The sequence below is a fragment of the Gymnoscopelus microlampas genome (genome assembly GCF_963454915.1).
Source record: "Gymnoscopelus microlampas genome assembly, chromosome: 14".
Taxonomy (NCBI): domain Eukaryota; kingdom Metazoa; phylum Chordata; class Actinopteri; order Myctophiformes; family Myctophidae; genus Gymnoscopelus; species Gymnoscopelus microlampas.
In genome coordinates this window covers 14,550,087-14,575,605 of record NC_139951.1, presented here as the reverse complement: position 1 = coordinate 14,575,605, position 25,519 = coordinate 14,550,087, and the positions used below count along the sequence as shown (strand labels likewise).

The following is a 25,519-nucleotide window of genomic DNA, read 5'->3' as shown; positions in this document are numbered from 1 at the left end:
GTCATATTAGATTTCTTCGATATACAAGCTCATAGTTATGAGCTTGTAGATCTGTTATTTTTGAAAATAAAATCGTGAAAATGTGTGCTAATCTTTGAATATATATATATATACATTTATATATATACATTTAACTCAAATCTTTGCTTCTGGGGTCCATGGAACAAAATATTTTGAAATGGGGGGTCCAAATACATATCATGAAAATGAAAAAAGTTTGAGAACCACTGATATTATAGCAACATACGTTTAAAAAACAACAAAAACTGGATTTAGAAGGCATTTGTAGAATCCCCAGAAGCAAAGTTTTCGTAAAAAACATACATATTCAAAGATGTGCAAAAATGTTCACTCTATGAGCTTGTAGATCTGCTATTTTTGAATAGCCCAAAGTATAAAGTAATGGTTATAGCTACAAAATAAAAAATGCCGGATTTAATGTGTTAAGGAGAGAGGGAGGATGGGAGCATGGTGGGAGTGATACAGGAGGACAGCAAGTATAATTGAAAAGTGACAGAGGGGAGGAGAGTGCTGTTAGATGGATGGATGGATAGATCCAGTCATCATAACAGCACTGCAGTACCAAACACAGGACAGGAGTAAAGAGACACATTTAAGCCTCAATAGTGAACAATAAGAAAGGAATGAGCAGGTAGAGACGTACAGGAAGTATAAATAAGATACATAGTACCCAGAGAGAAGTGACCGTGACTTCTGTGAGTTTTACATGATGAAGAGGAGAAGACAGGAGCGACGGCTGTGCATCTTGCTAGCCAACAAGGAGCAACTGGACCTCACTGTCAAGGTAGGAGAGTTTCACCTGCTTAATATAATACAAATTAAGCTAGGATCATGTCAATTTTTTATTAAAGGTAGGGTAAGGTAGGGTAAGTCAGATAAGTCAAAAGATTTAAGATTTAGAAGTAAAGTAGCCTACAGATCCTTAAAACTGTTACTCAAGTACAGCAACTAATTGTATTTCCTCCCACCTGTGTGTGTGTGTGTGTGTGTGTGTGTGTGTGTGTGTGTGTACTGTAGGTGAAAGCTACAGGCCAGGAGACATTGAGTCGTGTGTCACAGCTGCTTGGCATTGAAGATCTCCATCTGTTTGGTCTGACTCTTTTCAGAGGTGGGTTTATGTCAAATGATTATTATTTACACAATATATAGCTCTTTTACGGCATGCTTCACATGACTATAGAATCAATAGGAATTATAATTAATATTATTTTAGAGGCCTACAGAGGAGTGTGGGCCTGTGCCTTTCTCTGTGTGTGGGGGGGTTCGTAGTAAATGTTTTGAATTAATTTAGTATGGAATGCAGAACTGGGGAGAAGCTATTACTGCAGTGTTGAGATGTTTTCACATGGGAGGAAACGTTTACAGTGATAACAGCAATAGCCTATGCCTGAGAAGTACATTCACCTACATATACCCTTTTTAATGTGATTTTCGACCTCAGCCTATGAATACAAAATAGACAAATAAAATGTGTCTACAAACGCACGCAGGCACACAACGCACGCACGCACGCACGCACGCACGCACGCACGCACACACACACACACACACACACACACACACACACACACACACACACACACACACACACACACACACACACACACACACACATACTGTACGATTGATTCCACTCACTGGCCATAATTGTAAGTAAATAAACAGTAAGCCCTTGCTTCTACAAAGCTTGAGTTAAACAGAGTATGAATTAAGGCTTAATTGATTTAACAAATTATGGTCATCTCTGACAGTCAATGAAAGTACAGCTGTTTTGCTCACCCCATTTGTTCGTTTACCTATCTGTTGTCTGCACAGATGACGAATATCTGTTTATTGATTTGGAACAAAAGCTGAGGAAGTATTTTGGCAACGAATGGAAGAGAGGATCTTTCACAGTGAGTCGGGACTAAACCAATTAATGCTGATTGTTGAACTGAAGCTTTGCATATTTAGTCTCTCAAGGTTTACTCGTTAACATTAACTTGGTGCTCAATGTTACTGTCAGTTATGTTAATACATCTATATCATACAAAGTTATAAAGTAGTAGCCTATATGAATAGTTTCTAATACACTACTATAATTCTCTCTCAAAAGAGTAATGAAATAGAGTTTTGATATCTGGTTCTTGTTATGTTTAATACTTCCAGGGACCGTTTGTCTTGTTTCTGAGGGTGCAGTACTTTGTAGAGAGCGAGCGACTCATTTCGTGAGTTTTTCTTGTTTTTTCTCTTAAAGACATTTCTCCAAATGTGTAGAAAGCTATACTAATATAGACATAGTTCATATAATGTATGCCATTTTATTGTTGCAGGAGCAGCAGGGAACATCAGCTGTATTACACCGAGATGAGACAGAAAGTGCTTCGTTCCCGCGGTCACCACCAAGAAGCGCTGTTCTTCCAGTTGGCAGCCGCTGCTCTGCAAGCAGACCTGGGAGACCTGGAGCAGAGACAGATAGGAGAGGAGGAGAGGGGAGATGAAGAGGAGGAGAGACAAAGAGGAGGAGGAGGAGGAGGAGGAGGGAAAGAGGGGAGCCAGATACATAGACAATACTTTCTTCCTGAAGATTACTTCCCGTCTTGGGTGTGTGTCTCTGTGTCATTTAAAATGTAAAATCTACAAACTGTAAGTTTTATGTAGATCTACAAGCTCATGAGCTTGTAGATCTGCTATTTTTGAAAAATCGTGAAAATGTGTGCATATCTTTGAACATAATATTGTTTAAAGCGAACCTTTTTAACTCTATTCTTTGCTTCTTGGGGGGTCCCTGGAACTAAACATTTTGAGATGGGGGTCGGCGGCCAAATACACATAATTTTGGGGGTCCTTCACCCCAAAGTGTGAGCACCACTGATATGGAAACATACGTTTTTTTTTCAGAAAACTGTTGGGATTTAGTAAGCCTGGATCGTAGCTTTAAAGGACCTGCACACAATCTTAATGGTTTTGAAAAATACTTTATTTTATATATCTCTCTAGGAGAAGTAAATTGGATTAAAAGGATTTGTTTAGGTCAGGGGTCTTCAATCACTCAGTAATATGACACGCGCGTGTGTGTTTTTTTTTGTGCGTCTCCAGTTGGTCAAGCGTCGTGGCCGTGACTTTGTCCTCCAACACAGCCCAGCGCTGCACAGAGAGCTGAGAGGTCTGTCCCCGGGAAAAGCCGTCCTACGGTTTATCAAATATGCCACCGGCCTGCAGGACGGGCCAGTCACCTTCTACAGAATGAGACAGGTGAGGAATAACTATCACACTGTCATTTACAGGGAGTTACTTTGCCCTCCACTGTATGATCACAGGAAATATAACAATAGAAAAGAATAAAAAGAATCAAATAGTGATTTAAATTACATGTTCCTATGAGGGCTTGATTAGGTGTGCTATAATGCAGGCATGCTGGACTGTTTATTTATAAGCCAGACATGCTGTACACCAATATTATCGTCTCAACCAGTGGTCCCGGGGACCGCCAGTGGTCCTTGAGGGGGTTCCAGGTGGTCCCCAGCTAAATGATGGAGAGTTGGTAACCAAATGGACCCTTATAGATCTTTAACTCTTGAGAGTGTAAAATGAAACCAAATGGACCCTTACCCAAGCAAAACATTCTAAGTTTTGGGTCTGAGAGTCTAAATCTCATCAAATGCTGGTCTGTGGCTCAAATGCCCTATAAATAATGGACCTTGATATGAAAAGGGTTGAAAACCAGTGCACTAGATACACAAACATTTTGGCCTTGTTCCATCTGCATCAAAAACAATAGCAATAGTGGTTAAACAAAGTTGTACCTGCATCAACAGTTCAGTCCATCCATACATCAAATACCTGTAGCTGTAGTGGTGCTGACACTAGTATAACCTCTAACTGGGAATTGGAGCTCTCCGTGGTGCTAAAGAGTCAGAGAGCGGCCAGTGGAATTATGCCCCTCTCATTCCTGGATTAAATGATCAAAGGACTCCCTCTGGTGGAGAATACGTTCTTTCATGGAATAAAATGGAATAAAATGTATAATAAAATGTATGTACTTAACTTCACCCACCCCTGTGTTTGAAATAAACTCCACATCCCACTGAAGAGCCAACTCCATCACAGAACAAAGCACAGAGTACTGTGAGTTATCTCCGTTATAAACAAATGCAGTCTGTGCTCTAAGAAGAAGAGCATTTAATAATCATATTTGAAGATTTTCAAATTGCATCGTTTTGAGTCACGATATAAAGACTTCCTATGGAAGGGATTAGCATTTTTCTTTTCTTTACCCTTTTTAACAAGGTTGATGTAGGCCTATGCAACAATGATGAATTTTGATGCATTACATTTGAAATCACCATGAATGCATTTAGCAAAAAATGTAAAACTAATAAAAAGTAGGCCACATTTTAGATATGAGAGCAAACATGGAGTTTATATTAGAGTTGAAAATTCCAATATGAAGGTTAGGTAACACATGCAAACTGGATATGACTGATCTACAATACAATCCTTAACTTGTTCACCCCAGAAAATAGCAGATGACAAGCTCACAACCTGTTGTGATCTTGTCGATCTGCTACTTTCAGCTAAATCCTTCCCCATAATTGCAAGAACTTCTGGGAACTCAGATTATCCCCATAATACCAGAAAATACACTAGTATAGAGCCCTGAGGGGCTCCGGTCAACCATATGGGGTTTAAGTAGTTAATTGCAGCTCTGATAAGAGCTGTAAAAGATATATAGCACAAATATAGCACATGTGTGCCCTCTGCTGCTCATTAGAGGATATTACATATCTTAGAGAGTCATTGTCTACTGCTCTATTATCGAATCACTTAAATCCTATGTACTTTGTTGACAGAGGTCCCCCATGGGTCTGTACTTGGTTCCCTCATTTCTTATCTCTACAACCAAATCTCTTCGCAGAAAACAGCTGATCTACAAGCTCACAGCATTTCACAGTAGTTTGCCTATTATGACATGGCCAGAATAGGGACGCCAGGATTCATGATGTTAGCGAAAATAATTTCCCCATTCAGCTATGGTTCCCATTATACATTATACCATTTAATTTCGATCGTTCCATATGGGGGCACATTGGTCACCGTGTCAATTTTCTTCGACCATAGTTAATAATTGCACTACTTCTAACATAACAGCACAGGGAAAATGTGCTATTTACCTTACATTGTGAATAAATTCACTACGACTCCAACATTTGAAAAAATTTAAGACATTTAATGAAAGAACAATATATAACGTTTTTTAAACTATATACACACACACACACACACACACACACACAGAAAGAATTGATTACAAATTGACTGATTCAAGACTGTACATTTCAAATAAATAATTGATTACTAATTGATTAAAAAATGGCTGATTCAAGACTGTACATTTGAGACAAATAATTGATTACAAATTGATTGATTCAAGACTACATTTGAAACAAATAATTGATTGCAAACTGATTGAAGACTGTACATTTGAGACAAATTGATTGATTCAAGACTGTACAATTGAACATTAGACGATTCAAAAATGTATGATTCACATTTGGAGAGAGAAAAAAAATTGAAACGATTCTTGAAAAGAAAATGATATTGATCCTCCCAAGATCAAGCACTGTGCTCCCCAATCATGGCTGTAGGTTACATGTTCATTGTTTCAACACAATTTGGTATGCGCGCGTGTATGCGCACGCACGTGCATCTCGGTATATGTGTGGTCAAAAGCTGGGGAAATTGTGTCAAATAAATAATATACAGTTCAAAATATATGCTAATGTATAAAAGTACAGTATATGGTGATATAGCCTCCAATCAAGGATCGGAAATTGAAAATGTCACCGAGTAACTTTGCATTATACATCACTATTGACTGCCGCACAATGTAAACATTGCTAGTAGTGTCTGAGATAGACAGAGTTTGGAAATGTCTAAGTTTTGGGTCTGAGAGTCTAAATCTCATCAAATGCTGGTCTGTGGCTCAAATGCCCTATAAATAATGGACAGGGTTGGGAGGGTTACTTTTAAAAAGGAATCCCCTACAGTTACAAGTTACTTGCTAAGAAATGTAGTCAGTAACGTAATCCCTTTCAGTTACTTTTGGATTACTTTTAAGCAAAACTCTATTTAATTACACTTCAGGCTTAGTACGGCCAGAGAAGCTGGCAGCCCCGCGCCCAACTGCTGCCGCCATCTTGCAGGAGACTGGTGCCGTAGAGGTTTCAGGGCTCTGTCAGGAGTGTTCCCTGCTCTTGCGGTTGAAAGAAGCCCCTAATCCAGGCTGTTACCTCGACTGTTGCCGTAGAGGTTTCAGGGCTCTGGGTGGAGTGTTCCCTGCTCTTGCGGTTGAAAGAAGCCCCTAATCCAGGTTGTTACCTCGACTGTTGCCGTAGAGGTTTCGGGGCTCTGGGTGGAGTGTTCCCTGCTCTTGCGGTTTGTAGAAGCCCCTAATCCAGGCTGTTACCTCGACTGTTGCCGTAGAGGTTTCGGGGCTCTGTGTGGACTAGTGTTCCCTGCTCTTGCGGTTGAAAGAAGCCCCTAATCCAGGCTGTTACCTCGACTGTTGCCGTAGAGGTTTCAGGGCTCTGGGTGGAGTGTTCCCTGCTCTTGCGGTTGAAAGAAGCCCCTAATCCAGGCTGTTACCTCGACTGTTGCCGTAGAGGTTTCAGGGCTCTGGGTGGAGTGTTCCCTGCTCTTGCGGTTTGTAGAAGCCCCTAATCCTACTCGGATCTTGGCTAAAAGCGAGCCACACCGACTAGTAAAAGTTTGTTCCACAAACATACACCCGTGTCGAAGGATGTTACACGAGGCCAAACATTTCTCTCGCTATACATATAGGCTAGATAAAAATAAATAAAATAACAGGCACAGCCTATATTCCCAAAGGCTATACATAGGCTAGATAAAATAAAATAAATTACAGGCACAGCCTATATTCCCAAAGGCTATACATAGGCTAGATAAAATAAAATAAATTACAGGCACAGCCTATATTCCCAAAGGCTATACATAGGCTAGATAAAATAAAATAAATTACAGGCACAGCCTATATTCCCAAAGGCTATACATAGGCTAGATAAAATAAAATGAATTACAGGCACAGCCTATATTCCCAAAGGCTATACATAGGCTAGATAAAATAAAATAAATTACAGGCACAGCCTATATTCCCAAAGGCTATACATAGGCTAGATAAAATAAATAAAATTACAGGCACAGACTATATTCCCTAAGGCTATACATAGGTTATGCCCAGATCTCTCCTGTAACACCAGCATTGACGAAAAGCATTCAACTGGAAACCACACAGTCTCTCCAGACCGACGTGTCAGTCTGGAGGTTCCTACAATTGTCAAGTGTCCTTAAACAGGGCAATCACCTGCCTTTTTGCCCGGATTGGCACTTTAAAGTCTCGTCTAGGCCGGAACCAACCAAGACTGTGGTGGTGTACTGCTGCTGTTAGGTGGCTCTCTTGTCCTGCCCAAGGAGCTGCATGAGATCAACATGGTATTGCCTTGTGATGATCGGAGCCTGCAGATGTCATTGTACTTTTTCGCACACTCCTCCTTGTCGCCGATCTTTTGTCTTGATACCGCACCATGTGCGCCTGACGTCGAGGCACCAGGCTGAGGGAGACCAGCTGCTCCAGCAACATGTCCAGCTCCTGCAGGCTTCGCTCACTCTTCCTCCAGCCCAGGTCTGCTGACTGCTCTGCTCTCCAGCCTGCCACCTCTTTGTTCTAGAGGGAAGAGAAAACACATTTCAGGTCGGTTAAAAACAAAGGATCCCACAATAGGACTTTGATGTAGGGTTGCAACAGTTAATTAAACTACTGTAATTGATGAAAAAAAAGGTGATCTTTAAGAAAATAATTGATAGTTGCAGCCCTTTGTTGACACTGGAGTGAATGTGGAAATGTTCTTGATTCACACGGTCAAGATCATTTCATGTGAGGATCCTTGACATTAAAAGTTTGAGAACCACTGCTATAATTCCATCAAAGCCGTTCTTTATGGATACTCACTCTTGGACTCTTATCCCTTGCGCAGGAAAGCCAGCCTGAAGTCCTAGTCTTCGGTGGTGCGGAAACTGCTGGTGCTCTCCTGAGTAGATTGAGAGATAACATTTTTGTTAGTCGTGTTCTTAAAAAGGGCCTCTACAGATGTTAAACAAGTGCAATATCATGTTAATTCTGTTTCAGTTCTTGAGAGGATGATCGAGTTCACTCAGAAGAAACAGGATTATTGGGCTTGTTGCTCATAAACAATTTTACACAACACAGCAGTATGATGCAAAAGAAAATGTCCCCAAGGGGTACCTGGTGGCTCCGACAGCAGCTCCATGTCTTGCGAATCGCAAGGATCCGACTTTGGATCCACCTTGCAACTCTCTTCTTCCATACAGGTCTCTCCTCTGCCTGTCCTGCTGGCAGCTCTGGTGTCTCCTCTCTCTGCTCTAGGGCTGACACACCTATCGCACAAACCAGTACAAAAAGTCATTGATTAGTTGATCGACAGGGGGGAGTATATTGGGTGTAAGTGGTTGTTGTCCAAATTAATGGCATAGATTAGAAATGAACTGTGACGTCTAGAGGCGTACATAGGTCCTGAGCGTTGTCAATGAAGCAGTGGATGACTGCTCTCTGCAACTTCAGCCGCTTCTCTGTGCCGGCGTTCATCTTGGCAGTTCCCTCTCCAGATTGAAGGAAGTTAGGCGTGAAGACGACGGACAGGTTGCTGGTGTTCATCTTATTCTCTGCTCTCCTAGGGTAGGCACAAACAACAATCACAGAGTACAATTAGAATTGGAATCCATTCATTGGGAATTTGATTCATTGGGTACATTGATCTCGCATAGAAGAAAATATAAGCAAAATCTGAAAGAATAGTAATATATAAAAAGGTAAATATGCATAATGGCAAAGGTGACATTTGGGTCAGACCAGGTGTGAGGGCAATGTTAACAGTACGGGATGTATATGGTCTATACAAGTCATGTAAGAATGAGTCCAGTTCCATATAAACTCATGTTTATTTGATCAAGTCTTGGCTGTCTGCCCTCCGTCTTCAAGATCAGAAAACAGTCTGTTCTTGAAGATCAGACGGATGAAACATTAGCAAATAAAGATTAAAATGCATATTATGGAGCTGGGATGTGTGGACATATTTTTAACAGTCTTTTAATATAAGATTAAGCCATGTAAAATAATTCATTAATTAAAAAAGCTGGTGAACACACTTTCATCAGTCTAATATTACCTCTGGGACACCTTCTGGAGGAAGTCGAAGAAGTAGCGCAGTACACAGCGGTTTCTGTGAGGCAGAGCGCAGGACAGCAGCAATGTTGCGGCGGTGCGTTCCTCCTCATCATTCAGCTGCTGGGCTTTCAGAAACGCTTCATGTAGCTCTGTGGGCAGAATGGGTTCTGGCAGATCTCTGAAGAATTGCTTCACCAGGCCGGCCACATCACAGGGAAGAGCCGTGGACACACACTGCTCACCTGCATCCAGCTTGGCCTGAAGAAACAATGAAACATTGTGTTAGACTTCATTTATACACATATGTGCATTGGATATAGGGCTGGGCAATTCATCGAAACCGATATTTAGAACGGTAACAGACTTAATCTGGACAGTTTTTATGATTCGTTTTTGAATCAACATGAAATAGTCTAACAGACTAAATCGATTTATATGATTAACCACTCAAACCCTGTATTATACAGTATGTCGTTGTACAATGGTAGGAGATGCAAAAATAGTGAAAATAGCAGAGCTGGTAGATCTGCAAATGTCACCGTTTAAGAAAATTATAGTTTGAAATAATCATGATATTGATTTAAAGTCATATCGCCCAGCTCTGATTGGATAGCATGTCATTTAGACATCTCCCAGGGTCAAGGTCACAGGACAAATGGCAATACGAAAAGAACATCTACTACTAATACTAAAATCAACTAGACTCACCGTGAGTGCTTTCAGACGAACAATGGATCCTGCCTTCCTGAACAGACCCTCTGTGTCTACGTGAAGCAGAAGCATCTTACAGGCATCGACTAGAAACCTGAGGAAGCACACACATGAAATGAAATTAGCAAAAAAAAACGTTTGAACAGAAACATTAACTGACATTATTTGTGGCTTTTTAAACAAGCTGTCTCCATTTACCTTGGTACACTACCGTGTTCAGTTTCACACTGTGGTAGGCTCGCCAGCTGTACTCCGAAAACCTTCACCTGAGGAAAAATACATTAAACAGCATTTTAGATTTCATAAGACAAATGGACAAAATATGTGAAATCAAGTTGATTGAATGTGCCTTTTAAGACTCAAGCACAAACATGTGATCTTTAATCTGGGATGGGATGAGTGAGTGTGCTTAGATTTCTCAAGATTCAAGAGGTTGTATTTGTCACATGCTCATACAAGACTCAGTGAGAAAATGACACATTCAAGTAAATGACAATGCATGTTAGTAAGGTTTGTTTATCCATAGACTCACAGTGTTGGTAGATGGTGTCTTTGCCGTTTGTTTGGTTCCGTTGAACCCCCTCTTGATGTTGATGCCGTACTTGGCTCTCAGCTGCTGCACCGCCATCAACTGCTGCAGGCTGTTGATATTGAGGTTTTTATTAACAACAATAATGCATATAGATGACCATATATTATTTCTACATATCTGTCAAAAGCAGTGGTTGTCAAACCTTTTTAATTTCAAGGAGCCTCAGTTTGGTGAGCATGATCTGGCCACAATAACGCTGAGTGTGTACAAATGGAACCAAATGGACCCGTAAGGGTCCATTTGGTTCCATTTGTTACAGATCTGTCAAGGTCCCGCTGGAAGTCCCTCAATGACCCCTGGGGGTCCCCAGACCCCACTTTGAGAACCACTGGTCAAAAGGATAAAACTCCAAAAAGCTGGAGAGTATATTTACCTGTCATCCACAACCTTCAACTCCTTCTTCAGGCCCAAGGAGCCCTCAGGACACTGGTTAACACAGCAAGACGGCATGGTCCTAGATAGATACTGTATGAGAGAGAGGGGGAACAATAAACATGTAGTTCAAACAAGATTACAAAAAATAGTGGTAGAAAAGGTACTCACATTTTTTACTTAAGTAAAAGTATCATTACTGCAATGTAGAAGTACTCGGTTAGAAGTAAGTACGTTTTCAAATGGCCGAAATGTCTGTTGATGAAGTGGCTGATGAAGTGGTTAATATATCTTTTGTAATAATCAAAATCTACAAAGTAGTAAGTAAAGTTTTCAAATTATTGTAGTCGAGTAAACGTGGAATATTTGCCTCTGAGATGTAGTGGAGTAGAAGTAAAAGTATTGAAAATTGGAAATACTCAATTAAAGTAAAAAATACCTCAAAATACCTCAAAATTGTCTGTGCAAAAAAAAAGATCAGATCTACAAGCCCATGATAAGGTTGTTATAGCTGTAGTATACAACCCTCGTAGACGTATTTATGATTCTGACGTTTTCAATCTACGAGAGTTGTAGGATTCACGCCCCTTGGAGACCTGGACTTTCTGCACTATGCCCCGTAGACACTCCAAACGTGTACAAATTGAAAATAAAGGTGCTTACCCCCACACCCCAAATGTTAACTGTCTCTACGCGGTAGTAGTTTAATGCAATAATCCATATCTTTCAATAAAGAAGTGTTTTAATGCCGTCTGTGGCCGAAGGCCATTTTTTCACCCTCGTTTACTTCCTGTTTACATTTAGTGTAATTCCGGGTTTCACCAGATGCGCCCCGCCATTACCCGTCACTACCCGTCACTGCCGCCCATTGGGAACTTCCGACAGAATCTGCCACAGACGGCATTAAAACACTTCTTTATTGAAAGATATGTGTCCATGGGGGGTGAACCCTACAACTCTACGAGGGTTGTATTCTACAGCTACCCTTGTTACATTCAATTGAGACGTTTTAAATGGATTAGGGGGAAATGTCATTTTTCACAAGCAAAGAACGTTTTGTAACGTTTTTTTTTTGTATCAACAACACTACAAACTAGCTTATTTTGGGCTTCTAAAGACCAACGTCATATTAAAATGACATTTCCCCCTAATCTGTAAAGAACGCGTTGTAACGGTTTTTTTGTGTGTGTTTTTTTTTTTAAATCACCACCACCTAACTAACGTCTATAACAAGCTACTTCTAAGCATGATGACAACAGCTTCTAAAGATGTTAACTCAAGCTATAGATTTGAAATGGAACTCATTTCAACCTAGATGACAAGCAACGGTAACACAACAAGCATAACAGATCTACAAACACGCTGTTCTTTAGACAAGAAACGCTGAGAAAACGTTTTTTTTAAACAACACAACGTCTAGCTTCTTTTGACAAGCATGAATTTGAATTATGATGACAATGGCACGACGTTAACTCACTCTACAATCAAACATGTCAACAAATAGGTGTTTTAAACGGCATGAATAGCATTAAAATGTCATTTCCCCTAAACCCCGAGCATATTAAACAAATATCAAACTCACGTTGGTTGTTGAAAGCCGGTTGAAGAACGTCAGATGACGGAGGATGGAGTTGGTGATGGAGATGAAAAAGCCTAAAAGGACAAAGTAGAATCCTAAAAGAATCCTAAAAGCCTAAATCTAGAAAGATAAACCTAATAACAAGTGCAGAATCCTCTGATGTAATTCCTCTGGTTTGCTGTAGTTATGTTGTCCTAGTTGTTCTGATGAGCAACAAGGAGATGCGTCTGCCTGTACTGTGACTCTGATCAAACACATCTGAAGACTTTGGCGCGGTGCTGAGGCTTTTAAATCTGGAGACCTGCGCGAGCGAGCGATTCGCGGTCGTTCATTGGACAGCTGTCGTGAACGAAACGTCACAATTTGTGACGTTTCGTATACAACTCTCTGCGCATGCGCAGTTTGTGCAACGGTCAAAGTTAAGGTTAAGTTAAGTTAAGTTTTTTGAGAACCATGATTTTGGGGGTCTTCGCCGCCCAGTCGCCACCCCAGGTAGGTAGCGGTGGAAAGTAATTAAGTACTTGTACTTAAGTACTCAAGAACTTTTACTCAAGTACTCAAATACTTTTACTCAAGTACTTAAGTACTTTTACTCAAGTACTCAAATACTTTTACTCAAGTACTCAAGTACTTTTACTCAAGTACTTAAGTACTTGTTTCTCAAGTACTTAAGTACTTTTACTTAAGTACTTTTACTCAAGTTATGAAGTACAATTTTTAGTTACTTTTTTTTTTACTTTACCATATTATTTCCAATTTTCTATACTTCTACTCTACTCTTTGATTATTGTTACAAAACAAAACATACATTAACCACTTCAGCCTTATTTACAAGCTAACAACACGTGTGCATTTAAAATGTATTTTTAAAATATTTTTATATATTTTTATAAAATCTATCCCACTTCTCTCCCCTCTCCTCTACAGAGGTCCTTCTCCTTGTTACCTCTAGTCGCCCCACCTCATGCTCCCTGGACCCGGTCCCATCCCCTCTGCTGCAGTCCTCTGCACCTGAACTCCTTCCCTTCTTAACCCACCTTATTAACACCTCTCTGACGTCTGGCTACTTTCCCTCTGCTTTCAAGACTGCCAGAGTCACCCCCCTCCTGAAGAAACCGACACTTGACCCCTCTGAGATCAAGAACTACAGACCGGTTTCCCTTCTATCCTTCCTATCTAAAACTCTCGAACGTGCTGTCTTTAAACAACTGTCTTCCTACCTCCACCAGAACAACCTCCTGGACTCCAACCAGTCGGGGTTCAAAGTGGGTCACTCGACAGAGACTGCCCTCCTGGCAGTGACGGAGTCGCTCCATGCCGCTAGAGCGAACTCTCTCTCCTCCGTCCTGATACTCCTGGACCTGTCCGCAGCGTTCGACACAGTGAACCACCAGATCCTCCTCTCCACCCTCGAGGGGATGGGTGTCTCAGGCTCTGCACTCTCCCTGTTTGCATCCTACCTGACGGGTCGCTCCTACCAGGTGATGCTGAGAGGGTCTGTGTCAGAACCACACAGGCTCACTACTGGGGTTCCCCAAGGCTCGGTTCTGGGTCCTCTTCTTTTCTCTCTCTACACTACATCTCTTGGTGCTGTCATCCACTCCCATGGCTTTTCCTACCACTGCTATGCCGATGACACCCAGCTGATCCTCTCATTCCCCCCCTCTGACACACAAGTGGAGGCACGCATTGCTGCTTGTCTGGCTAACATCTCGGAGTGGATGTCGACAAACCACCTGAAGCTCAACCTGGACAAGACCGAGCTGATGTTCATCCCGGGGAAGGGCTGTCCTCACCGAGACATGGCCATCACCATTGAGAATGCTGTGGTGACGTCAACTCGGACTGCGAAGAATCTGGGTGTGACCCTGGACGATCAACTGTCGTTCTCGGCTAACATCGCATCAGTGACACGGTCCTGCAGATTCCTCCTCTACAACATCAGGAGGATTCGCCCCTTCCTCACGGAGAAAACAGCCCAGGTGCTCATCCAGGCTCTTGTCATCTCCCGCCTGGACTACTGCAACTCCCTCCTTGCTGGTGCTCCGGCATCAGCCATCAGACCTCTGGAGCTTGTTCAGAAAGCTGCGGCTCGTCTGGTGTTCAACCGCCCCAAGTTCTCCCACACAACTATCCTTCTCCGTTCTCTGCACTGGCTCCCCGTAGCAGCTCGCATTCAGTTTAAAACCCTGGTGCTAGCCTATAGAGCAGTGAAAGGAACAGCTCCTTCTTACCTCCGGGTTTTGGTCAATGCCCACACCCCTGCCCGACCACTCCGGTCTGCCACCTCGGGGCGACTGACTCCCTCGCCACTCAACGGTCCTTCTGGTTGATCGACACGGTCACGACTTTTTTCTGTTCTGGCCCCACAGTGGTGGAATGAACTTCCCACTGATGTCAGGACAGCAGAGTCACTGCCCATCTTTCGCCGCAAGCTGAAAACCCACCTCTTAAGGAAACACTATCCTTCCTCTTTGCCTGGCCTACTTGTTGTTAACTAGTTGTACAAACTCTTGTTTTATTTTTGTATTGTTTTATTGGATCTTGTTTAGTCGATACACTTATTTGTTTTAGCTCGTGCTCATTTGATTTTGCCATTTTTGTCTCATCTGTTTAAGAAAGTAGGTAGCTGATATATTGCACTTTTACCTTAGCGCTAGGTATACTCTTGGTTGCTTGTTTTTGCAGGAAATGTACTACTACTGTAAACTTCTGGTGATTAGTAGTTTTCGTTCCCTACCTATGTTGAATACACTTATTGTAAGTCGCTTTGGATAAAAGCGTCTGCTAAATGACTGTAATGTAATGTAATGTAATAAATAGTTTTTTAAATTACTTTTGGTATTTTGATGCCAATACTTTTGTACTTTTACGCAAGTAAATTTTGATTACCGGACTTTTACTTGCACTGAATATTTCTTCATTGCAGTATTGATACTTTTACTTGAGTAAAACTAAAAAAGTACTTTTCCCACCACTGTTAGTGATGATGATGACATTACATCACCGTAACAATTTGTATTTTTTAAGTGTATTACTTATTTATTTTGTTTTAATTAAAAAAAAAGAATAGACAATCTTTCGTCATTAAAGTGACACATTGGAAAAAAAACAATAATTATTAGATCGCATTAAGAAACAGGAAGTGACGAAGACAGACGAGATTCGATAGGTCACAATTTGGGTGTGACCGTTGTTATGGTTGTTCAGACCTTCAGTAAAGGTCAGTAAAACTATTTAAACTTCACAGAAAACATGTTTCCCCACCTCAGGAATAAAAGCTTTATTATTACCCATCACATTTTATTACACATTTTATTCCAGTCCGTTGCTGGAATAAAATAAAATCTATGCACTTCACCCAGCTGTGTTTGAAAAAACAATTTAGGGGGAAAGCGCCCAAATAACGAACCCACCCTTTTAAAATTGTTTATGAATGTCTGTATATCGCTTATAATTAAAACCATAATATTTAGCAATAAAGCATATATACACAAAGATAAAAAAAATATATATAAAAAAGACTGCTGTACACTATGGTTCTCAAAGTGGGGTCCTTGAGGGAGTTCCAGGGGGTCCCCAGCTAAATGTGTCACAATACGTTTAACCTTTTATTCTTTGGCTATTCAAAAATAGCAGATATACTATAGATCTGCTATTTTTGAAAAATTCTGAAAGTTTGTGCAAATCTTTGTATATTCGTTTAATTTGAACATTTGTAACTCAAATCTTGGCTTCTGGGGGTCCAAATGTTTGAGATGGGGGGTCCGCGGCCAAATACATATCATTTTGGGGGGTCCTTGACATGAAAACGTTTGAGAACCACTGCTGTACAGTATGTACAGACATTTGCATCCACTATAATGTATTAGCTGCAGATTGTAGTGTATGTTTAGTATTTTGCTTTCATTGTCTCAATCTGTCATTCACATACAGGAGAAAAAAGAGAGGAAAAGCTCAATCCTTCTGGGACTGGCGCCCAGAGGAATACATGTGTACCAGGTGGGTGCTGTAAGAGTTCGATTTTGATGTATTTATTTGCACAATAAAAAAAATTACAAAGGTAACATTATTAAAAACAATACAGAAATAAGTGCAGGTGAGAAAAGAAACCCATAAAGGGCTTATAAAGGGTTCTCACCTAAAAAATAACAAACAAGTAGTTAAACATAATCAAGTTAAACATAATAATCAAACATAAGACATGACAAACAACAAAGACCTTGTGTGCAGTTGAATGTGTTGGTGTAAGTGTCTGTGTATTGAGTGTGCGTGTGTGCGCGCGTGTGTGTGTGTGTGTGTGTGTGTGTGTGTGTGTGTGTGTGTGTGTGTGTGTGTGTGTGTGTGTGTGTGTGTGTGTGTGTGTGTGTGTGTGTGTGTGTGTGTGTGTGTGTGTGTGTGTGTGTGTGTGTGTGTGTGTGTGTGTGTGTGTGTGTGCAGAAAGCTACGTTATATGGTAGAAGCAAGTGGAGAGGCTTGATTCATCAGTCTATGTTTATAGTTACTGAGTGAAGATGGTGTATGTGTGTGTATTCCAGAGTAAAGAACCTCTGTCTTTAATGGAGAACTGGCTATGGGTGGTACGGCTGAAGGGAGTTCTTTTGCATTGTTAATAAAGTGTGGGACTGATACATGAACCATTGCCATGTTTAATGTAAACATGTCACCTTTTTTTCCCCTCTTTCCTGACCTGTGTGAAGGAGGTGGAGGGAAAGCAATCTCGGTTATATGATTTCTGTTGGACTGATATAGACCAAATTACCTTCCAGGTATGCCGCCTAACACATGCATGCACATGCACAGTCAGACACACACATCAAATTAAAGAAAGGACTAAACCAGGCTCATTCTTATCATTTTCAATATTTTGGCTCTTTTCAACTATAAGAAATACTGTAAGTGAACCGTGCTGTGCCATGAAATGTATTTCACAGGACCTGGATTTGTTTCCATACGCTACTGCTTCGTTTCAGATACGTTTCTCAGAGCCTAATTTAGGCCCTGCCCGAGAGGTGGTACTAACCCTGTGTTCCGGAAACCCAGAACCTAGAACTTATACTTTAAAAAGGGTCTAAAATGATTAAAATAGCTGATCACGTTAACAAAAAAAAACATCACAGAACTTCACGGATTATGGAAGATTCTGGGCTACCCTCTGTATTTGAAAAGAGGCATATTAAGAAGTCTGGCAGTGAACTGACTCCAGAAACCAAAACGTCCTCCTCTCCTCCTTCTCCTCCAGGGCAGGAGGTTTGAGGTGCATGCCATAGGCTCTCTGTGTCTCCCCAAGCTGGTCTACTTCACCTCCACAGCCTTCCACTCCAAACACATCCTGAGACATCTGACTGACAGCCACCGCTTCCACATGAACACCAGACACACCGTCAGACACATACAGCTCCTGGAAGACAGAAACGGTGAGTTAATTACATAGGGTCTTGGGCCCTATATATACTTCATCGTAAGACAAATATTGAAAATAGCCAATCTACAAGCTCTCAACACGTAGTGATGCGATTCGTTGTGAGCTCGCAGATCTGCTATTTTACTCATTCAAGTCCATTCATACAGGGGTGTTTGGGTACCAAATTATATTTGGTAACTGAATTTAAATTTCTTTTACATTTTGCATTATTTTTCATTTTTGTCTTTGTCTGTGTTTGCATGTGGCTGAGGATAACCTGTCATTATCTCCCTTAGTTAAGTTCAGTATCCTTTATTGGCAGTGAATAGTACATTTTATACTTTGTTAATGTCTGTCTGTCTGTCTGTCTGTCTGTCTGTCTGTGTCTCTCTCTCTCTCTCTCTCTCTCCAGCTGCTCAGTCCTACAGAGAGGCCTATATCTGTGACCAGGCAGACCTGAAACGGAAGCTACGTAGCATCACAGAGGAGAGTCTTGCATCCTCCATGTCTAAGTCTGATCATAGTGATGTGATGGCCTTACCCACTGCAATGAGAAGGGACTGTCGCAGAGAAGAAGAGGAGGAGCATTTGGTCAGTCGAACAGAAGGTATAGAGGTGAAGTGAAATCCAGGGGCGTGTGGCTTATTTACTGTAGGTTCAAAGTGCTCCATCAATTATGGTGCTTTCATGCCAAGTGGGAACTGGTACGTTTCTCACGTGGAACTTCCCACCTCAGAACATTCAAGTGGTTTAGATCAGAACAAAATGGATGCCCAATAGTTCAGCTGCTTTCATTACATCTACAGTATAACAAATTGACCGTATCCCACTGTATTTAATGCAGAAACAGAAACTAGAGAGTCTGCTTGAAAGCCTAAAAGTATGCTGTTATTGATTGATAAGGATAATTCCTTTTAACAGGTCGTTCATGAAAGTCCTTGCGGTCTTGTTTCCAATGAGAACCTGTGAGCAATTAGGGGTTAAGAGTCTTGCTCAGGGACAAATTTCATTTCATCGACACATATGCTGACATGGCCTAGAATCGAACCTGGGGCAACCAGGGCCTTCTGGCTCCCTAGGCGGGCTCACTAACCATTCAGCTATGGCCGCCCCCACCCTCATTCAGCTATGGCCGCACCCATCAAAGGTTTTGCTGTGATCGTTGTGTGTTCTCCTGGTGTTTACATGACATCTCAGCATGATTGGACAACCATTCATGTTGATTTGTCTTACTTGGAAGTCAGAAACTTCCCGGTTACCACTCGGATGTGAACGTGGAATGTGATGGTCAACAGATTGTTGCCAAATATTTTGCTGTCCTTTTTTTCCCTATTCTTCATCCTTGTTCTGACAGTGATTTTAATGATCTTTGGATCCATTCAACATGTTAAATTGACAGTGTTAGTATAGTGATATGACGAATAAAGCTGCACTCCGTCTCTCTAAAAGCCATTTTATGTTCTGACTTGTGGAGAAATGGATACTTATCACAAAACTAAATGCATTAGAATTCATGTTTTCATATCTTTTTTGGTCAGTGCACCTCTGTACCTTTAATTATTGTGTCAATTCAACCGTCATTCGTTGCATATACTGTAGAAACAAAAGCATAATATTTGAAATATTCAGTCTTTCTGTATCTGTGATTATCATAGCAGAGGTTGAGCAATGCGTGGATGAACCAGAGGAGGTTTTTGTTGACAACCCAGAAGAGATGTCCTGGCTTGCCGAGCTGTGCCATGGCGTTTGTGTTGATGGATCCCTGCTTCTGCCTCCATCTTGTTGGGCAGGTTCGTTCATTAAACAGCGTGTTCATTTGTGTTAGTACAAGTTCATAAGGTACCATGTGAGATTATGTGTGGATTTCTATGCTTTTTACCCTGAAATCTTTCTCAGCCAGCACCATTTACAAGTAAAGATGTGCATGTGATTATATAACCTATTCTTGTGTATTACAAGTTCATTAGTCTATGTCTTCTTTCTTTATCAGACATCACCGTGGAGATGAAACAGGTGAGCGCAACATTTACAAGGCTGATGAGGTGCTGTGCCGTCATACCTCCAGTCTATGGACTTACCCTATAACTTTATACCACCAGTCTATGATCTAACCCTATACCTTATACCACCAATCTCTGATCTAAACCTACAACCTTATACCAGCAGTCTATCTTACCCTATACTCTTATGCCTCCAGCCTATGGTCTACATATCTCCAGTCTTTGGTTTAACTCTATAGTCTGTAGACTCAGGAATACTGCACACAACAATTCAGCCAAACGTGTCATTTGCACCTTGACAAAGGGCAGTTTTGGTGGAGGTGGATAAATCATCTATATGCTGTGTGTGGTTATTTGTCTTTTTTCTTTACTTGTACTCACAAAATAACCAGCTCCTCTCTTGACCACCCTAGGAATCAAAACCTGGTCTGTGGTTTCACTTGAGTAATTTTCTGTTCTTTTTTTTAGGTGTTGAAGAGAAGAACCCATGATCAGGGGCAGACACAAATACACCCTGGAATTTAAATGACAGCCAGCAGCCCTCATATCTGTCCAGTTTGATATAACAATTATAAAGTAGTTATAGAGTATACGACCAAAATGTGTCAACCAGCTGATCAGTCTATGAAATCAATTCAAACAAAGGGACCAGCATGGACAGGACCAGTCCTCTACGTGTGTTTTGCACTCCGTAGAGCACTGCAGACTTATGGAATAAACTCAGACCATATTACATGGACAAGAAATATGGTAAAGATTGCTAGGGTCTGTTTGTTTATCATCATATTATTTTAGCGTATTCTTGTCTCTCTACTCTTGCCTGTGTGTATGCTGTGTTTCATGCTTACTGCTGTTGCTGCTACACCACCTGCAATTTCCCACAGGGATCAATAATTCATTGTCTCCGCCAGGCCGTAAGGCATGGCGAGAGAGTATGTTTTACCCTCCGTCCGTGTGTCCGTCCGTCCGTCCGTGTGTCCGTCCGTGTGTTACCACCAAATCTCCGGCACCGTTGGCCCGGTCGCTGCGAAACTGTGCACACACACTCCCTGGATGCCAATTCAGAACCTCTGCCTCAAATTTTTCACATGGGCCTGTTATAGCGCCACCAGGAGGCCGATTTGTGCAAAACCCATTTTTTCACATTATTCCTACAGTTTTTAACCAAACGTCATGCAAATCGGTACACAGTATCTCTATAGTCATGTGATCAACCCTGATCTGTCCGATTTCCCATATTCCATCCTTATTGGTTAAGGTTGCCAACCAAAGTTTGCAGGATTGGTCCGTTTTGAACAAACTGCCTCAAACCATGAACGCAGCGTGCGATTTCCGTGAAATTTCACACGCACATTCCCACTAGGCCGAGGAAGAAATGCCACCCTTTTCACATTGGCCTGTTATAGCGCCACCAGCAGGTCTAATTTAGCAAAACACATTTTTGGAACAAAATGCTTCAAATCATGAATGCAGTGTCCGATTGCCGTGAACGACCTAAGAATAAATGGCACCCTTTTCACATTGGCCTATTATAGCGCCACCAGGAGGCCACAATAACGTATCTGACCTGGCGGAGACCTGTGCTCCGAGGAGCACTTTATCTAGTTATACATGTATCTGTCTGTCTGTCTCTGGGTGAACTGGTCGTGTGCACTGGGAAAAGGTAGGGAATGGAATGGATGGGTGTCAGGCTGAACTCTGTATCTCCTCTGCTCTCTGTGGAACGGTCTATCTTTAGGTTTCTGACATCTTGTAATGTGTTTCCTCCATGCAAGTTCTCCTCTCTGTTCTCCCCCCATGCTAGCTTCCTCTCCTCCCCCTCCTCCTAGTTTGCTGAAGTTATGTTTTTTTCCACTGGCCTTTCTGTTGGCAAATAATTTAGAGGGTTATCACTTGGCATGCTAACATCACACAGCTGTATCCTGAGTATCCATGTTGTTCAGATATCAGTATGGTTATATAATAAGAGTGGAATACTATTAATTACTGTATTTATTCCAAATTAACAGTTTGTATCAAAGTTTCCTTCAGTGTGTTACACATATGTGAAATATGGCACACATTGGTTTAATAACATTAAACTGTTGATGAATGCATCAAGATCTGTGCAAAAATATTGTTTCCATTCATATTGAGTTGTATCTTCCAAACGCTTTAATAATATCCAATCAGTCAGTCCAGTCAGTCAGTTGATCAAAGCTTGTACCTCCTTAATACCTTTAATTGATTTTTTTTTGGCCATCATTGTTCACATGGTTGGATCATGTGTATAAAATAATATTATATTAATATCATGTTAATTTCTTTCAAGACTTTTGAAAGGGGGTGTGTCGTACAGACCAACGCCCGTCGTTTTCTTAGCCAATCAGAGAAGCATGCTGAAAACAAAACACGGAAGTGAGACAAAACTGCGCAAGTGGGGGTGAAGAAACTTTGATCGTTTCTCCAATGCAGGCCAAATAAAGTTATTGTTTAAAACAGTTTAAGCCCGTAAATCCATGATCCCTGGACACTGGACAGTGTGGACACCTTCACTTGTCTCAGATGGCATCGTCGTGGCTTCACGTTGCGTGGCAGCTGGCCGTTGCAGTCCTCTCCATCACTGTTGCCATCGTTGGACACAATCAAGGTATAAAGACAGTATTAATCACCACATGTTTGGCCTGTTTTGCTACAAAATGATCATCATGTCATTTACCAGCCCTGAAACATGATTGTCATATATCATATGACAGTCATGGATGAACTTCAACCTGGTGTTTGCACTTTCTCCCTTTTTGGTCCGTACATCTACATAAACGTTCAGATTTCAAATATAAAGTGCTTACCCTATGGCCAAGGATGTTGCAATTACGTACGGGCCCTCAGAAGTACCCGTATCTTCCATATTGTTCAATAAAATGCATTTTAATCCGATCGGTGGCCATTTTCTCCGTATCTTCTCCATATGCTTTCAACTACGCGACCCTATTGGTTGAGAGGTGTATTGCACTCTGATACATTATAACCATGAGAATAATGGCCACAGATTGGATTAAAATGCTTTTTATTGAACAATACGGAACATACGGGTTTGTCTGAGGGCCCGTACATAATTGCAACATCTGTGGCCATGGGGTAAGCACTTTATATTTGAAATCTGAACGTTTATGTAGATGTACAGACCAAAAAGGGAGAAAGTTAAAACACTATTTTGAAGTTCATCCATGACGGTCATGACAGATCACCGTCTTGGATCCATGGCTAAGCCACATCATGCAATGTTGTTCTGTTCACATGATTTTGAATTATTTATGTATTATGTGGTGGGCAGATGGAGCTATGCTGTATTGATTTCAATGTATTTATGTATTTTAAGTTTGTATCACTTATAAGTTATAATGCCTTTAATGGCACCATTATGCTTAATTTCCGCACGCAGCAGTACCTGTGGAAAGCCTGGTTTCTATTTGTTCGCTGACTGCTCAGATCCGGGCTAGAGCCCGCCTACTGTATCCGGTCATTTCCATAGGCTTATATGCGCAAGCACACACACCGTTTCCGTATCCGCTTTAGACAGGATATTCAAACGTACAGAGAAACTACCCCAGTCTATACATTTAAATGTACAATGTGTTGGTTGGTTGGTGGTGGTTGTGTAACACACAGGGTTCGTTCGCCTGGCCGCTGCGGGCGTGCTGTCCGCGGCTGCGATGATGCCTCTCCTCTTGAGGAACTATCTCATAGGAGACAATCAGCGGTCCGTCGGCAGCCTGTTGAGTCAGTATTTAGCGAGGAAAGTGATTCTCTGGCTGGGGAAGCGACAGAGAGGCAAACTAGACGCCGACACGCTCAATGTGAAGCAAGTTCAGGAGGAGACCCTGCTGAAGCGCTTGCGTAAACACGAACGCACGTGTTATGGAGAGCAGTATGATTTCTGCTCGATCAAAGGTAAAGAGAGAACTGAATGTTTCATTTATGTATTTATAAGTTAGCAATATTCTACAACACTGCGTGAAAAAATGCAGGGGACCAGAGCTAGTGGTATGCACAGTTGACCTTCATCATCTGTGATGTAACATGAAAACAAAGTAGACTGTGGGTGTGCGGCTTGACTGCATAACCAGCAATACATTATTCATTGGAGTGGAGAATAAGATACAATTCAGATTCAGAATAGTAATAGAAATTATGGAAGTGACATTGTATTAAAATCACTTTTTTTCATGTAATCACTTTATTCAGTGATTCAATCTTTTACATTTCAAGGACTCCCATTTTGATATGCATTAGGCCAAGGATCCTCATTTGAAAAGATTTGTATCTTCTCTGCTACCCCCAATCTCAGTATATTTTTATTGTTAGACTTGATTTGGTCTGTAATTGGTTGAGAACCTTTTCTGTCTTTGACACTGTAGAGTTTAAAGTGACACTGATCAAGCTAGCTATTCTTTTACATTATTTAGTTGTATTTACTTGAACTTGTAATGATGTACCTCTAATAATGGTGAAGATTAAGGAGCTATCAATCATTTAGCTGGGGACCCCCTCGAACCCCCTCAAGGTCCCCCTGGGGGTCACCGGACCCCACATTGAGAACCACTGATTTACAATATATCAAATATAGATAGTAGTTTAACTTTTGAACGAAAAGAGGGTCTTAGGTTGCACTTTGGCTAATACGAATCACAACATCCGGTGCTGTCATGTTGGCATCATTTCAGACAGCGCCACCTTCAGGGCGCGTCATCCTGTCACCACTTACGAACACTACCGGGAGCTGATCCAACGCATCGCTGCCGGGGAGGAGAACGTGATCATCGCAGGGAAGCCCGTCATCCTAGCCATGACGTCCGGGACGTCGGGTGCCAGTGCCATGCTCCTCAGCACCAAGGACACCAACACAGAGTTCTTCCTACAGGTGAGTCGGAAGCCCCAAAAAGTGTTGTTCTTTTCAGATTAAAGCCCGGCCGATGCCAGAGTTTTGGGTCCGATGCCAATCCCAATTTTGGGGAGTGTTTACTGTTGAGTGAGAAAACAGTGTTGCACATTAAGCTAATCATCTGGGGACCCCCCAAAGCAATTTGGGAACCCTCCTGGATGTCCCGACCCCCAGTTTGGGAATCGCTGTCCTAGACCACCAATTACGGATGTTTTGATTGATATTTGAAAATTGAAAATTTGATTTAAAGATTCTATTTCAGAATAACATTTTTGTTGTAGGCAAAGAACAGAAAAACTTTAAACTTAACTTATTAATATTCAAAAGCCCAAATTGATATGCATTAAGCCAGTCAACTGATTGTGAACCAGGGACCACCACTCTTACTAAGAATCAACCTGGGGACCACTGTTGTGTTGGGTGAGGATATATGGGGCAAGATTAGTTAAAGGTGGGTTGGGGTGGCCCTTGAAGATTGCTTGAAATATGCCAGTGGTCCAGAGCTCAAAAAAGGTTGAGAACCAACCACTGATCTATTCCTCTTACTTTATCCAACCTTCCATATTAAACTCATGTTAGCTGATACTATACTGATTTGTAACATTTATGAGTAAGCAAACACATGTCATTAAATGGCCACATTTCATAATAATGATGACACTTTACCTTCTTGACATT

At 41.4% G+C, this 25,519-nt stretch overlaps 1 protein-coding gene across 1 annotated transcript in view; it reads left to right on the top strand.

The window, feature by feature from the left end:
• The first annotated feature begins 22,322 nt into the window (after positions 1 to 22,322).
• The window catches only part of LOC311060871 (GH3 domain-containing protein-like), a 57,549-nt gene continuing 54,352 nt past the window's right edge, over positions 22,323 to 25,519 (top strand). The window contains exons 1-3 of the mRNA XM_084079235.1: positions 22,323 to 22,549; positions 23,569 to 23,850; positions 24,624 to 24,820. Coding sequence (XP_083935361.1) covers positions 22,465 to 22,549; positions 23,569 to 23,850; positions 24,624 to 24,820 — 564 coding nt within the window. The 5' untranslated portion in view covers positions 22,323 to 22,464. The remainder of the gene's footprint in view (positions 22,550 to 23,568; positions 23,851 to 24,623; positions 24,821 to 25,519) is intronic.